This window comes from Cynocephalus volans, chromosome 2 (genome assembly GCF_027409185.1).
Source record: "Cynocephalus volans isolate mCynVol1 chromosome 2, mCynVol1.pri, whole genome shotgun sequence".
NCBI lineage: Eukaryota > Metazoa > Chordata > Mammalia > Dermoptera > Cynocephalidae > Cynocephalus > Cynocephalus volans.
The window spans coordinates 225,827,043-225,842,107 of NC_084461.1; the positions used below are offsets into that span (position 1 = coordinate 225,827,043).

The 15,065-nt window shown below is 34.3% G+C and overlaps 1 protein-coding gene across 5 annotated transcripts in view; it reads right to left on the reverse strand.

Annotated features, from left to right (window-relative positions):
• MAPK8 (mitogen-activated protein kinase 8) overlaps window positions 1-15,065 on the reverse strand; it is a 107,438-nt gene that overhangs the window by 29,297 nt on the left and 63,076 nt on the right. For all 5 annotated transcript variants that reach the window (XM_063085647.1, XM_063085646.1, XM_063085648.1 and 2 more), the window contains 2 exons: window positions 6,650-6,820; window positions 2,578-2,707 (listed from right to left, as the gene is read on the reverse strand). In XM_063085647.1, coding sequence (XP_062941717.1) covers window positions 2,578-2,707; window positions 6,650-6,771 — 252 coding nt within the window. In that variant the 5' untranslated portion in view covers window positions 6,772-6,820. The remainder of the gene's footprint in view (window positions 1-2,577; window positions 2,708-6,649; window positions 6,821-15,065) is intronic.

Sequence of the window (15,065 nt, forward strand, 5' to 3'; positions counted from 1 at the left end):
AGCTAAAAGATACAGGGTTTCTTTTAGAAGTGAAAATGTTCGAGAATGACTGTGGTGATGGTCATACATAATGAATATACTAAAAACCACTGAATTGAATACCTTAAAAGTGTGAATTGTATGGTATGTGAAATATATCTCAATAAAGCTGTTATAAAAAAGATTAAAGCAGACAGCTATCCTATTTTTCGAACGAAAAAATAAAAGAAATTATATCAATTATGGACTGTACAGCCAAGCAAAAGTCAAGGACTGAGTAGTGGATGGTATATGACTATTCCAAAAGAAGTAATAATCACTAGAAGCAAGTAAAAATTCATTGAGAAACACTGTTTCCTTCTGTGAATGAAAACAATGACAAAGAACAATAGCAACAGATCAGAGAAATACAACGAAATATATAATAGGAAGATTTCAAAAAGGCATTTTTGAAAATGTCTCTAATAATAACATCCATGTGAATAAGATGAAGAATTGGAGAGAGTTCAATAATTTTAATAGTTAGACCCATAATTTCTGCAACATACCCAAAGGTTGCTAATGAACTAATTCAGTTACTGTGAAGACCTCCTGAGCAAAATGGGGAAATGAAACCAACAAATTAAAAGTCAGAACAAAGAAGAAAAAAGCAATCTCTAGCAGTCCAGGAAGAGCAACCAAATTTTACCCTTGAAATTTAATAGGTAGAAATAGAAAGTACTACATTTAATTCTCTAAAACCAAAAGAAAAGTAAATAAATAAAGGCTGGGCGAGATCTACCCGATTGTGCGCCTGTGACAAAGAATAATTCCTTAGACAATGGGAGTTAAATGGTGACATGATTCTAAATAGAATTATAATGTCTGCCATAAAGAGGTGACATGCCTCAGCTTCTCCTTGAGGATTCCATTAGACATGCAATACTGTGTGCTAAGTGACTTTATCAAAGTGTACTCAGAGGTAAGTGACCAAGTTGAAAAGGGAACTCAAGACAACCTATGAAAAGAGTAGGGAAAACCAGAGATATTCAGAACAAGGAAGTGATGATCTGTGAAGAACATGAAATTGTTTAAAAGGCAAGACATTACAAAAACATCTATCTGTTATAGAGTAAAAAAATTCAGTTACCATTTCTGGTTTTCTCATACCTAGTTTTACATTCATTCACTGAACAAATATGTTTTGACCACCTACTCTGTGCCAGCACTCTTTGATGTAGGAGAGGGTATCCAAGGATAGACAGTCACCAGCAAAACCTTGACAAGCAACACGTCTGGCAGCCACCTGTTACAAGAATGGCTGCCACAATTTTTTCCCTGTCATTGACTATCTTTAACCTCTATCTCTGGGCCTCGGGGCTTTTTTTTACGCCATTCTTCCTCTCTAGGAGGCCCCCTTCCTTCAACAATCCAATTTTAACCTCATCTTTGAGTCAGTCTAGGTGCACTCTTCCCCAAATCCTTCTCAGTTCATTAAAGCCCACAGACATCTCTCTCCTGAGATCTCAGCAATTACTGTCCATCCACCATCATTTGACAATTAAACTTCTACTGCTTTGTGACATTTGATATTTAACTCTTCATGTACTTGTTTTGTCTTCAGAACAACACTGTAAGCTCCCCAAATAAGGAGCCTAATCCTTAACTTCCGTGAATTTCTCTCCTTAGTGACGAACCTGATGACTCCACTATACAGAGGCTTGCACATAGCTCTCAAAATGTGGTGAACTGTATTATCTGTAATCAGGAAGTATTGAGCTCATTGTATTTTATAAACTCCTGTGGCCAAACACCACAAAATGTCTCCAGTCAGATGCTTTTAGCTTAGTACTTCATAAAACTGTCCCTTGCATAATTCACTCCTAGTCTATCTCCTCTTGGCTTGGAGAAATCATTCAATTAAAATAATCATAAAAGTATCAGTATGATTAGTATATAATTACTCAGTATAATTAAAAAATATAACTGCTTATCCTCAAAATGAGTAAAAGTTATTATCTTTAAGCCTTTATAATCATTAAGAAATAAAATCAGAAATGTTTTTCTAATTCCCTTCAAATATTTTCAAAAAGTTCTGCCAAACTGCTTTATAAACACTGGCTACCTTCAACCTAACATGACCAGTGAGTACTGCCATCACATACAGAGGTAGGAGTGGGATAGGGAGAAGTGATTTAAATTTTATACCCAATACGATTAGATAAATTTCTAGTATTAAAATAAAATGGGAACAATTTCATATCTGTGGTAACACTACAGTTTTCTGAAGTGTCAGCCTGATAGAGAACAAAAAGCAGACAATGAGATCAAGGTCGAATAAAGTTCTTCTAAAACACGTACCTCTTTAAAACTCCTTTTGTAAATTAAATGTTAAGAAATTACACAAACTAAGTTTCAGACAACATCTTTCTTTTGATACGATTTAATAAAGTTAAAAAAACTTCTCATTATAGATTATAAAAGGTTATCCCTTTTAAACAATGTTTCAATACAGAACAATTTGAAGCCTCTAATATTTAAAAATAGTCTTTAATATTCATATATTCATGAATAAATCTTCATTTCATCTATAATAAAGAAATCTAAAAGATCACTTACATTTTTGTGATTAACACATTTCATAAGAACTAGCTCTCTGTAGGCCCGCTTAGCATGAGTTTGATTCTGAAATGGCCGGCTTAGCTTCTTGATTGCAACATTTCTTTCGAGAATGGCATCATAAGCGGCACTGTAATATGAAATTCAAAAACAAAAAAACTTAAGCAAAAATCTATAAAACTGAATTTATGAAACACTCATGCAGATCCCTCACTTTCTTTAACGACAAATGCAATCAGATCACTTTCCAGTCTACGATGCTCAACATGTGTCTTCTATACCTTTTACAGCATATTCCAACAATGCTAATGGTTCCAAAGAGAAAAGGGACTATGAAGACAGAAACCCTGCTTGTTCACTGTGTGTCCTCCAAGATCCACTGAGCACACAGTGGGCATTTAATGCACAAATGCTTAATGAATATTTGGGTCCACTAGATAACTTAAAGCCTAAATGAATCCTGCACCCTACACCTACATCAAGGAAAGGCAGGATAAAGAGTACACATGATCATGAATTCTCCTCAAAATATTTGCAGAAGAATTCTACATAAATACATTATTTCCTTTCTTTTGGACACAACAAAATGAATAGAGAAAGAGGAAGGTAGAGATAGAGGTACGTATACAAAAGATTATTTTACAATTAAAAGAAAATAAAGCCCTTAAAATTTGCATAAAGGAGGAACTAAAAATAAAGGTGTTTGTAAATATGAATGCTAATTTCAGGACCTCAGAAGCTGCTCAGTTATGAATAACTGGGACATACAACATCATACTCACTACTCCTCAGATCTTCCTCTACCCCATGATACTAACCACATGACACCTTTCACATATGACAGGTCAGAGAAACTGAAGCACAAGTAAGGTAAAGCGTCTTTAAACTATAGAATTTTATGATTGAAAGACCTTAAAAATCGTTTGGATTCACTATTGCCTAATATAGGGCAAGCAGTTAAGTAATTTGCTCAAGGTTAGCCAGAAAGTTAAAAGCAAAGCTGAGACTAGAAGACTAAGACGTAGGCCATGCTTTTCATACTAGACCACCTAACATACTATAGAAGACTATTCCTGCTTATGAAATATTTAGAAAGCTAGCTCATTACTGATTAGCATTATTTTCTCACCTGACTGAAAATTAAGTTTGTTTTGTAGCTATCTCATCATATCAAATATACTGTAGAACTACATGTATTAAGAAACTGGTACTGCATAAATGGACACATCTATACATTCCATATATACTATTAACTACTGCCTATATACATACATATATACATACACAGACATACAAAATATACATAAATATTACAATCCTTACTTTAAAATGCCATATTTATAGATATGTCCTGCCCAAGTTAAAAAAATAAAACCATATTAAAGGTCATGCAAAATTATTAGAAGTTTTGACTGTCTTCAGATAAAGGTTTTATTTTTTTCAACATTTAAAAATTTTTTTCTTTGTACGTTTATGGAGTACAGCTTGTTGTTTCAATATATGCATATATTGTATAATGATATCCAATCAGAACAGTTAGCATATCTGTCACCTAAACATTTATCATTTCTTTGTGGTTATAACAGTCAAGATCCTCTTATCTGGCTATTTTGAGATATACAACACAATATTATTAGCTACTGTCACCATAGAGCACCAGAACTTATTCTTCCTATCTAACTAACTTTGTACCAGTCTACCAACCTTTCTCTATCCTTCTCCCCCTTTCCTTCACCTGCCTCTAGTAACCATTATTCTACTCTTTTCCCTTTTTTTTCTTTTTTGGCAGGTGGCCAGTACTGGGATCCAAACTCTTGACCTTGGTGTTATAAGACTGTGCACTAAACAACTGAGCTGACCAGCCAGCCCCCTAACTTCTTTTTCTTAAATGACCCTTGATAATTGTATATATTTATGGAGTACAATATTACATTTGGGTACATTCACACCATGTGCAATGATCATATTAGGGAAAACAGGATTTATTTTTAACGATTAAATTCATTCCTGTTGGTTTTTTATCTGCCAAAGAAATATTTCAGACTCTAAAAGTTCAAAAGTATCTGAGTGGATTCCACTATTTTGTATCCAAGGAAATTAGATTTCTAATTGTTGATTCTTAAACGTGCACAAATCAGAAACATCTGGGGATTCAGAGGCTTGATGAATCTTACTACGTATGCATGGGACCCAAAATAATGTTGTTGTTGTTTTTTAAATTAAATTCTTCAGTTGATTCCGATAGTAACACAACAATGAGTTTTGAAATTTTTGTATTTAGTATTTGTCTATTTCATAATAATAATCTTTTATGGAAATTATTACTTGAAGCAAAAATTTGAAAATATTTATTCCTTAAGTAGGGGGTGGTTAAGAGGACCTGAGATCCCTTCCAAAGCAATTTTTAAAAAAAAAAAAAATTCTGGTACACAAATTTCAAAGTGCAATTAAATGGATACGTGAAGGTACAGAAACATTAATATATTTTTAAACACTATTAAGTATTTTATAAATAATAATGATATGATTCTCACAATAACTTTGTAAATTAGGTGAGAAAAAGGCTTAGATGTGTTAATTTGCCAAGAGTCACAAAGCTAGCAAATCACAGAGCTAGAATCTGAACCAAGAGTTGGCTTTCATGAATCCTAATATTGACTATATAATATTACTTTCTTTAATTTGTGATTGGTTAAACAGTTAAATGTGGTTGGTTAAAATAATAACCAGCCAGCCAATATGGTTTATAAAATGACTCCAACTTCTGTAATTTTTGATATTATAAATTACTCAAATAACACAGAAAAGAGAATGCCAGTGTTTCCATTACACAAATTTGTTAGATCTTAATATTTTACCATAATTGCTCTTAATTTTTTAAAAAGAAATATAGGTAAAGCCTCCTTCCTTTTCTCCATTCTCAAAGGTAAGCAATACTCTGAGTTTGGTGTTTACGTTTTTATCTTTTCTACATATACATGAATCTGTAAATATACGGTATTGTATTGCATATTTTAAACTATATATAAATGGTACAATAGTGTATGTATATTTTGCTTCTTGCTTAACTCAACACTACATTTCTGGGATTATCCTTGTTGATACATATAGCACTAGTTCGAAGCTCCAGTGGCGCAATTGGTTAGCGCGCGGTACTTACATATAGCACGAGTTCATTCCAAATGTTGTAAAGTATTTCAATGTATAACTATATCACAATTTTTTATTCTCCTTTTGATAGACTTGATGGTATTTCCAATTTTTGCTACTATTAATGGCGCCGCAAAGAATAGCCCTATGCATGTCACTTCGTACATATGTGTAAGAGCTTTTCTAGAACCTGGGAGAAGTGCTGGGTCATAAACACTTATAATTTTTTAATAGATTCTGAAACAAATTTTGTTGAAGAAGAGGTAATAAAGATATAATTATGCTTGAGTGAGGCTTAGAATTCCCCAAAACACTAGCTTATTATGCTAACTTAGTGATCTAGAATAATTAGCAAAACTATCCCAAGGAGTGTTTTACATTTCAGTTTATAAGGAATTACGCTGATCAATAAAGCCTAGGCATTTTGAAGAAATTAGCTTGTAGATCAATTTTAAAGATACATATGAGTTCTGAAATATATACAGTGAGATGATATTAGCTGACTTCATTCCCCGATGTAAAATAAGATTTCTGAAACTTCTGAGTTTCATTATAGTGTGAAAATGATGATTAATTGATCATCTCATTAAACAATCAGCCATAGGAATAGACGTATGTGAGCACACCACTTACTGTTTCCTGATATAGATACTAAGTCTTTACATGGCTCATGACCAAGTATTTAATCATAGTTTATACTTAAAGACGGTAGTGCTAGTTTATAAAGTTATGTCTTATGAATAATAATAAAGAAGACCATTAATCCCTGAAGAAAAGAACTTATCATAGCTTTCACTTAATTTTTATAGTTTTAATTTCATTTTTGAGGCAAGTTATATATTTTCCATTGTACCTATGTTACAAGAGGAGGAAAGGTAGCAGTTAATGATTTTTTGCCTAATTTTTGGAAGTAAAAACTTACCATACTATTCCTTGAGCTCCTGAGCCTATAGGTTTTAAATTCTGATATCGTTTCAGGACTGTGAATGTAGAATCTCCAATCTCTACACTATAAAAATTGTTGTCACGCTTGCTTCTGCTCATGATGGCAAGCAATTAATTTAATGGCTTCATCCAAAAATTCACCAAGAAGCTGCAAAATAGAATAAAATGTGATATTAACAAAATAAACTTGCTTAATCTTAAAATTAAAACACTTACTTTTTGTTTACTGACAGCAACACACACTGCTAGATAATGTTAAAAGAGCCGCTTCATTAAAAAACGCAATGAGAAAGAAAAAATACAAAAGAGCCTTGGTTAGCATATGCCAATCTTAAGGAAATGACTAAGTTTTTTTTTTTTTTTTTAAGAAAAAAATTTTTAGCAGAATAAACAGTTTCTCCAATCTACAAGTCCCTGGTATTAAAACATACCTTTTTTTTAATGGCTAATTTTTTAAAATTATTAAAAACAAAATGCATAGATGCCCAAGACTTGGCTTAGCTTTACTGATCACGATTTTTAGGAGGTGGGACCAGGCTTTTGAAATGTCCCCCCCCATTTATTTATTTTTTATTATGAATATTCATGAGATACAAATGACCAGAAACTGCTTTTATCCCCCAGACCTCCCTCCCCTGACCCCCCTCCACTTTGTAGCCCTAGGAATGTTCCCTCCCTCTGTTTGATCATGGCAGAGTAGTATTTCATGGTGTCTATATTTACCACACTTTCCTTATCCAAACACATACATATCTTAACTTACTGAAAGACTAACAAAAGAAAGCAAGTAATCATAATCTAAAACATTTTTAAAGTCACTTCCACAGTTTAAAATTTAAAATCATTCCTTTTTATGTGTAAAAAATTTTACAACTTAATTTTTGTGAGGAATTGATAAGCTTTCATCAAAAACTAACTGAATGACTTTAGCGTCAAGTGGAAGAAACAATAATTGGTCAGGCTAATATGTCAGTTAGCACACACGCCTTTCTAAAAAACACAAGGCATCACAGTGCTTCCACTATGGCAGATCCCCTGCCCCAACAACAGCATCATGGTGCAATGCATACGCTAAGACAATAATGGTTGAAAGGATGAGAAGCAGGGTAGGAAATATAAGATCAAGAAGAGAGAGAGAAGCATTTGGTGTATTAGGATACAAAACAAAACAATATTGCTCTAACCTGATTGGGGCATGAAAACTACGATTTAAGTTCAGATCACAGTTCTTTTTACCATCTGTCAGATTAAAAGTCAAGGCAGTCTTTTTCTACCCATTTGAGTACTGGTTATTGACAAACCTATTATCCATCCTTACTAAATGAAAGTAGTCTATTGCAAAATGCATACAAGACAGCTCTAACCCGCTACTCACCTCTCCAATAAACCATAAAATCAGTCAGGTCTAAAGAACTGCTCTGTGTGTGTGGTTGTAAAACAATGCTAACAAAAAATAATACTGGTAAGATATATAATGCAAAAAATTAATTTAATAAATATCAAGCACGTACAATGGGCCAAGCACTGTGCTATGTCCTGGGGCCAGGCCACTAACTATAGTAAGATGAATTCCAGTAGAGTAGGATGGACGCCACTGGGAGGTGGAGAGCAAGAATGCCTTGATCAAATTTTTGGCTGCTATTGGAGATTATACTGCAGGGAGAGGGGGAGCAAGAGTGGAACAGGAAAACGAAAGAGGCTCTTATTGTAATCCAGATGAAAGAGACAGAACTAATAAGGATTCTTTAGGTCTAATGGAGTTAAAAAAAAAAAATAAACAAAAAAGTCTAAACAGAATAAGCTTTAAAACAGAGGATAAACAAGTTAGAAACAAGTGAGGTATTAAATTTGGATAAACTGAAAAAGGTACAAAGAAATACTTCCAAAATTAATAACTGGACTAGTCATGTCATATTCCAGAGAGGACTGTCAAAAATGACAAGCCTTCTAAATTCTGCCTAAGTGGACAGACCACAGGTTTAAAGAAAGGAGTTTTGGTAATGATTTAAACACTCAGCTGTGCACACAGAATGATCAAATAAGAGTACTGGTCATTCTAACCAACTTCCTACCTTAACTTGAATTCCTGCTTGCCTGCTAGAGCAAGGAAATAAGGGGGAAGAGAAGTGGGAAGAGGAAGAGAGGAAAGTGTTGGGTATCAGGCCCTTCATCAAATATTCTACACATTTATCCTGGAAATGGGGTCTCCCCAGGGCATGGAGACAGTAATGATGGTCTCTGGTAAGCTTCTGATCATATCTGCAGGTAAGTGCAGTCGATGGTGTTTTCACCTGCTGGAAGGTTAAACAGGCTTCTACTCAAGCAGTCAAACTGTGCCTGCAGATTAGATTTCCTAAGCTTAGTTGGAGGAGTTGTGTTCCTCTCTATAAGGACCTGGTTCGAAAGGGGTACTCTGTGGTGCTTCACAGGAGTTGACTTACTAATACCAAAGCCAGTAAGGAAACAAAGGCTGTGTTCCAGAGTTTTTCAACTTGCTGGAAATCAAAAAGGCTGAGTAGATTCAGGAACATGCACTAGGGAAGATTCCCTTTTCTACTAAAAGAATAACGGCAAGGAAAGGCTTCTTTATTCTCAGAACAGGGTGGCCCAGTAACAGGAATGGAACCCATGGTGCCCACATGAAGTCTGAACAAAGCCATGGCAGGCAGCTGAGCATCAATAGTCACAACTCCTTAGGAGCAGTACAGCAGCAGCAGACAGACTCCAAGGTTGAATAGGCAGCTCCAGTCAGTGGGTAGGTAACCCTCAGCAGAAGCCACAGCTGCCACTCCCAAGAACAGGAAGTAAAGAAAACTTTACATACTTATACTCACTCATGCAATATTTAAGAGTACCTGACTCAAGCACTATGCTAGCTCCTTGAACATAATAGTAATTAACATATGGCTCATCACAGAGTTCACAATTAAGACAGAAAACGAGATCTTAAGCTGATTAACTAGAGCTGTGATAAGGGCAATGAAGGACAACATGACATTTAAGCAAGATCTAAACATTGAATATGAGTCAACCAGGCAGGGAGAGAAAGGAGCTTTCTAGGCAGAAGAAATAGCATATACAAAAGGCCCTAAAAAATTCACCAACTTTAACTGTACCATTTGAATTTTTGATAAATGTGTATTATCCTGTAACCACAAAAATCATGATAAAGAATGCTTCCACCACTTCAAAATGTTCCCTGTATGGTCAGTCTCCACCCACCTCCCCCCTGCTACCCTCAGCAACAAATAAACTGCTAGTTGTGCCTTTTCCATATCTTCTTATAAATGAAATCATACAGCATGTAATTTTTGCGGAGGGGGTAGGGGGGTGGGGGCTTCTTTCACTTGCCCTAATCCATGCTCCATTCCTTTCTACTACTGAGTAATATTCCATTGTATGAATGTACCACTTGGCCATTTGAAGTGCTTCCAGTTTGGGGATCACTATAAATGATGTTAATATGTAGGCTGGCCAGTTTAGTTGGTTACAGTGTGGCGTTACAGCACCCAGGTCACGGGTTCAGGTCCCCATACTGTCCAGCCGCAAAAATAAACAAATAAATAAATAAAGCTAATATGAACATTTACGTACTTTTTTTTTTCATCACCTTGGATGGGAGTGCTGAGTCCTAGATTTAACTTTATAAGAAATTGCCAAACTATTTTCAAAAGTGGCCATACCACTTTTCACTTGCACCAGCAATGTATGAGAGTTACAGATGTTCCACATTTTTGTGGATATCATTTAATTTTACCTATACTACTAGGTATATAATGGTATTTCATTGTGGTTTATATCTACATTCCCTAATACTAGTGATGTTAAGCATCTTTTCATGGGCTTATATGCCATTCATGTATCATTTTTTGGTTTTTTGGTGGAGTAGCTATTCACTTCTTTTGCTCATTATTACAATATGAATGTCTTCTTGTTACTGAGCTGTAATACTTACTTATACATTCTAGATATACATCCTTTCTCAGATGTTTTACAAGTATTTTCTCCCAGTCTGTGGTTTGCCCTTCCACTTTCTTAACACTGTTTTTCCCCCTCAAATTTTTATTTTGAAATAATTTTAGACTCAAATAGAAGTTACAAAAATAGCACAGAATTCTTGGGTACCCTTCACTTGGCAACAGCATCTGAAACACCACAGTACAAATATCAAAATGAGCAAACTGACACTGGTACAATACTGTTAACCAAACTGCAAAACTTACTTAGATTTACCAGTTTTTACATGCACTGATTGTGTTTGTACAGTTCTATGTAAATTTATCACATATACATATTAGTATAACTTGCACCGCAATCAGGATACAGAGCTGTTCCATCACCCCAAAGAAACACCTTCATGCTATCCTTTTATAACATACCCTCCCCCAACAATACCCTCAGCAACTATTGATCTTTCTCGATCACTATCATTTTTTCATTTAAAGAATGTTTTATAAATGGAATCAACATCAAATACATAATCTTTTGAGACTGGCTTTTTCCACTCAGTGTAATTCCCTCAAGATTCTCCAAGTTATTATATTGATTGTTCATTCTTTCTCTTACAGAATATTATTCCATTGTATGAATGCACAATATTTTGTTATCCATTCACCTATTGTTTTGACTATTACAAATAAAGGTGCTAAGAACCTTTGTGTATAGCTTTTTGTGTGAACCTAAGTTTTCACTTCTTTAGGGTAAATATCCAGGAGAAGGACGGTAAGTGCACGTTTAACTTTATAAGAAACTGACAAACTATTTTCCATAGTGGCTGTATCAGTTTGCATTCCCACTAGCAATGTATGAAAGATCCCGTTCCTCTATATCCTTACCAACACTAGGTCATGCCAGTATTTGTCATTTTAGTCATTCTAGTAGGTGTGCAGTATCTCATCATGGCTTTAAATTTCATTTCCGTAATGGCTAATAGTGTTGAACATCTTTTCACAGGCTTATTTGCCACCTGTATATGCTCTTTGGTGTAGTGCCTGTTTAGTATTGTAGGGTCTCCCAACTCCCCCTGCTTTTTTTTCTGTATCTTGACTGAAAACCTCAGGCTAGCTTGATCTTTCTGTGATCCAGCCAGCTGCAGGTTCCTCCCAGCAGGCTTAAAACAAAACCTAAGCCCAAAAAGCAGCAAAAAATTGGCCGTGAGCCAAATTCCTTAAATCTTCATATAAACTCCATATCCTATCCCCTCACTGCAGACATACCTAGGTAGAACATCTGTTTTCTCTCATTGTCTGTTGAGAGGACACACTGCAGCACTCTGTACATTAAGTGCCCCTAATAAATGCTTTGGACTGATCACCCTGGCTTTAGTGCTTGTTTCTTTGGAATCCCAACTGGCCCATCTCAGATGGTTTGGGGCACTTCTTTGTAGGAACTCCCCTGCTGCTACTTTGCAGATGATTCTAGTTGTGGGTTTGGTGGGATGAAACAAGTGTTTTGTCCATTTTCTAACTGAATTGTTTGATTTCCTAGTGTTGAGTTTAGAGACTTTTTTATATATAGTCTGGATACATGTCCTTTATCAGACATGCGATTTGCAAATATTTTCTCCCAGTCTGTGGCTTGTCTTGTTATGCTCTTAACTGTTTTTCAGAGTACAAATTTTTAATTTTCATTAAGTCCAAGTTATCAATTTTTTCTTCTTTATGGATTTTGCTTTTGGTATAAGAAATCTTCACCTAGTCCTAGATCAAAAAGATGTTCTCCTATGTTTTCTTATAAAAGTTTTATGGTTTACATTTAACATTTAGATCTATGATCCACTTCACATTAACTGTTGTATAACGTGTGAGTTTAAGGTCAAACTCTATTTTTTGGCTATAAACATCTAGTTGTTCGAATACCATTTGTTTCTCCATTCAATTGCATTTGCATCTTTCTCAAAATTCAGTTGACTGTACTTCTGTGGGTCTATTTCTAGACTTTTTATCCTGTTTCACTGGTCTATCCCTTGATCAGTACCACTCTGTCTTGAGTATAGTGCTGAATGTCAAGTCTTATAATCAGGTAAGTGTGATTCTTCCAGCTCTATTCTTATTCAAAATTGTTTCCAGTTACTTCATCGTTCAATATAAATTTTAGAATAAACTTGTTTATGCCTATAAAAAATTTCCTCCTAGGATTTTAATAGGAATTGTGTTAGTGACTTTTGAAGAGAAAAAGGTTTTAATTTGGATAAAGTATAACTGATCTATTTTTTTCTTTTAGTTTGGCTTTGTGTATCTTACCTAAGAAATCATTGCCTACTTCAAGGTCACAAAGATTTCCTCCCATGTTTTTCTTCTAGAAATTTTATGGTTTTAGCTCTTACACTTAATTTAAATCTATGATCCATTTCCAGTTAATTTTGATGAATGATGTAAGATAAAGGTTAAGGTTCACTGTTTTTCCATACGGATGTTCAACTGTCCCAGAACCATCTGTCAAAAAGACCATTTGTGAAAAAGTAACAGGCTGTAGTAGTTCTTGTTACTACATCTTGGCTGGAAGAGTAAATCCCATATTCTCATTTAGTCCTCCACCAAATCGTCTTAGCATTTTTGCTAAAAATCAGATGAACATATGTATGTAGGTGTATTTCTGAACTATATTCTATACCACCATACTGTCTTGATTAATGTAGCTTTACAGTAAGTCTTGAAATCAGGCAATGCAAGTCATCCAACTTTGTTCTTTTTCAAAATTATGTTGGTTATTCTAGGTCCTTTGCATTTTCATGTAAATATAAGAATTAGCTTGACAATTTCTATACAAAACCCTGTGGAGAATAGTTTATCAATTTGGAGAGAAGTGACATCATAAAGTAAGTTTTGAGTTCTCTCATTAATGAGCATGGCGTTTATTTCCGTTTATTTGGTTCTCCTTTAAATGATCTCAGCAATGTTCTATAATTTCCAATATATAAGCCTTACAAAATCTTGTTCAACTTCTCCATAAGTATTAATATTTTTGATGCTAATATAAATATTTTTATTTTATTTTTGCTTAAATTTCCAACTGTTCATTGCTAGTATATAGAAATCCAATTAATTTTTGTATAATGACTTTGTACTAAGCTCACTTACTAGTCTTCGTATCCTTACTTGTGGATTCTTTGAGATTTTCTACATAACATAAGCAGTTTTACTTTCTCATTTCCAATTTAGATGCCTCTGAATTCCTTTTCTTGCCCTACTACCTGAGATATAAATTCCACACAATGCTGAATAGAAGTGGTAAGTGCAAAAATCATTCCCTTGTTCCTGATCTTAGGGAAAAAGCATTCAGTCTTTCATCACTAAGCATAATGAATATTATCAGATTTCACTAGTTGTCCTTTAATAGGTTGAGAAAGTTCCCCTTTCAAGCCCTAGTTTCCTGAGAGCGTTTGTCATTAATGGGTACTGAATACAGTCAAATGATTCTTCTGAATCCTATGCAGTTTTTTTTCCTTAGTTGGTTCATATGATAAATTACATTAATTGATTTTTCAAATGTTAAACCAACCATGCATTCCTGGAATAAATCCCACTTAGACATATAGTATTATCTTTTTTATATACTGATTCAGCTGGCTAAAATTTCATTGAAGGTTTTTTTCATCTATTTTTATGGGGGATATTGGTCAGTAGTTTCCTTTCATATTGGAGTAATTTTGACCTCAAAAAAGTTTGGAAGTGTTCCCTCTTCTTTTACTTCCTGAAAGATTTATTATTCCATCCTTAAATGTCTGATAGAATACCTCAGTGACGTCTTCTAGGATGAGTTTTTTGAGGGAAGGTTTTAATTACGAAAAAATTCTCTTATAGATAGAGGGCTGTTCAGGTTTCTTCTTAAATGAACTTTGGTAGTTTGTATTTTTCAAAGAAATTGCTCATTTCATCTAAATGTCCAATTTAATGTCTACAAGATCTGTAGTCATGTCTCCTCTTTCATTCCTGTTGTTATTATTGGTGTCTTCCCTCTTATTACTAATCAATCTAGCTAGAATTTTATCACTAAGATTGATCTTTTCAAAAAACCAGACTTTAATTTCTCTAATTTTTCTCTACTGTTTTGCACTTTTCTGTTTCATCAGTTTCTACTCTTTATTTCCTTCTTTCTGCTTGTTTTGGAATTGTTCCTTTCTTCTGGTTTCTTAAAATGAAAGCTTGAGAGCACCGATTTGAGCTGCTTTTTATAATATAATATAATATAAATTTTACTACTAAAATTTACCCTTTATGCACTTTAACTTCATTCCACAACCTTTTTTAATCATCATACTCATATTTAACAAGAATAAAAACAAACATTTATAGAGAGCTTACTTTATGCGAGGTCCTGTTTCAAGTGCTTCATAAATACTACGTCTCGTAATCTTCACAACAGCCCATGAGGGTTTTTTAGTTGTTTATGGT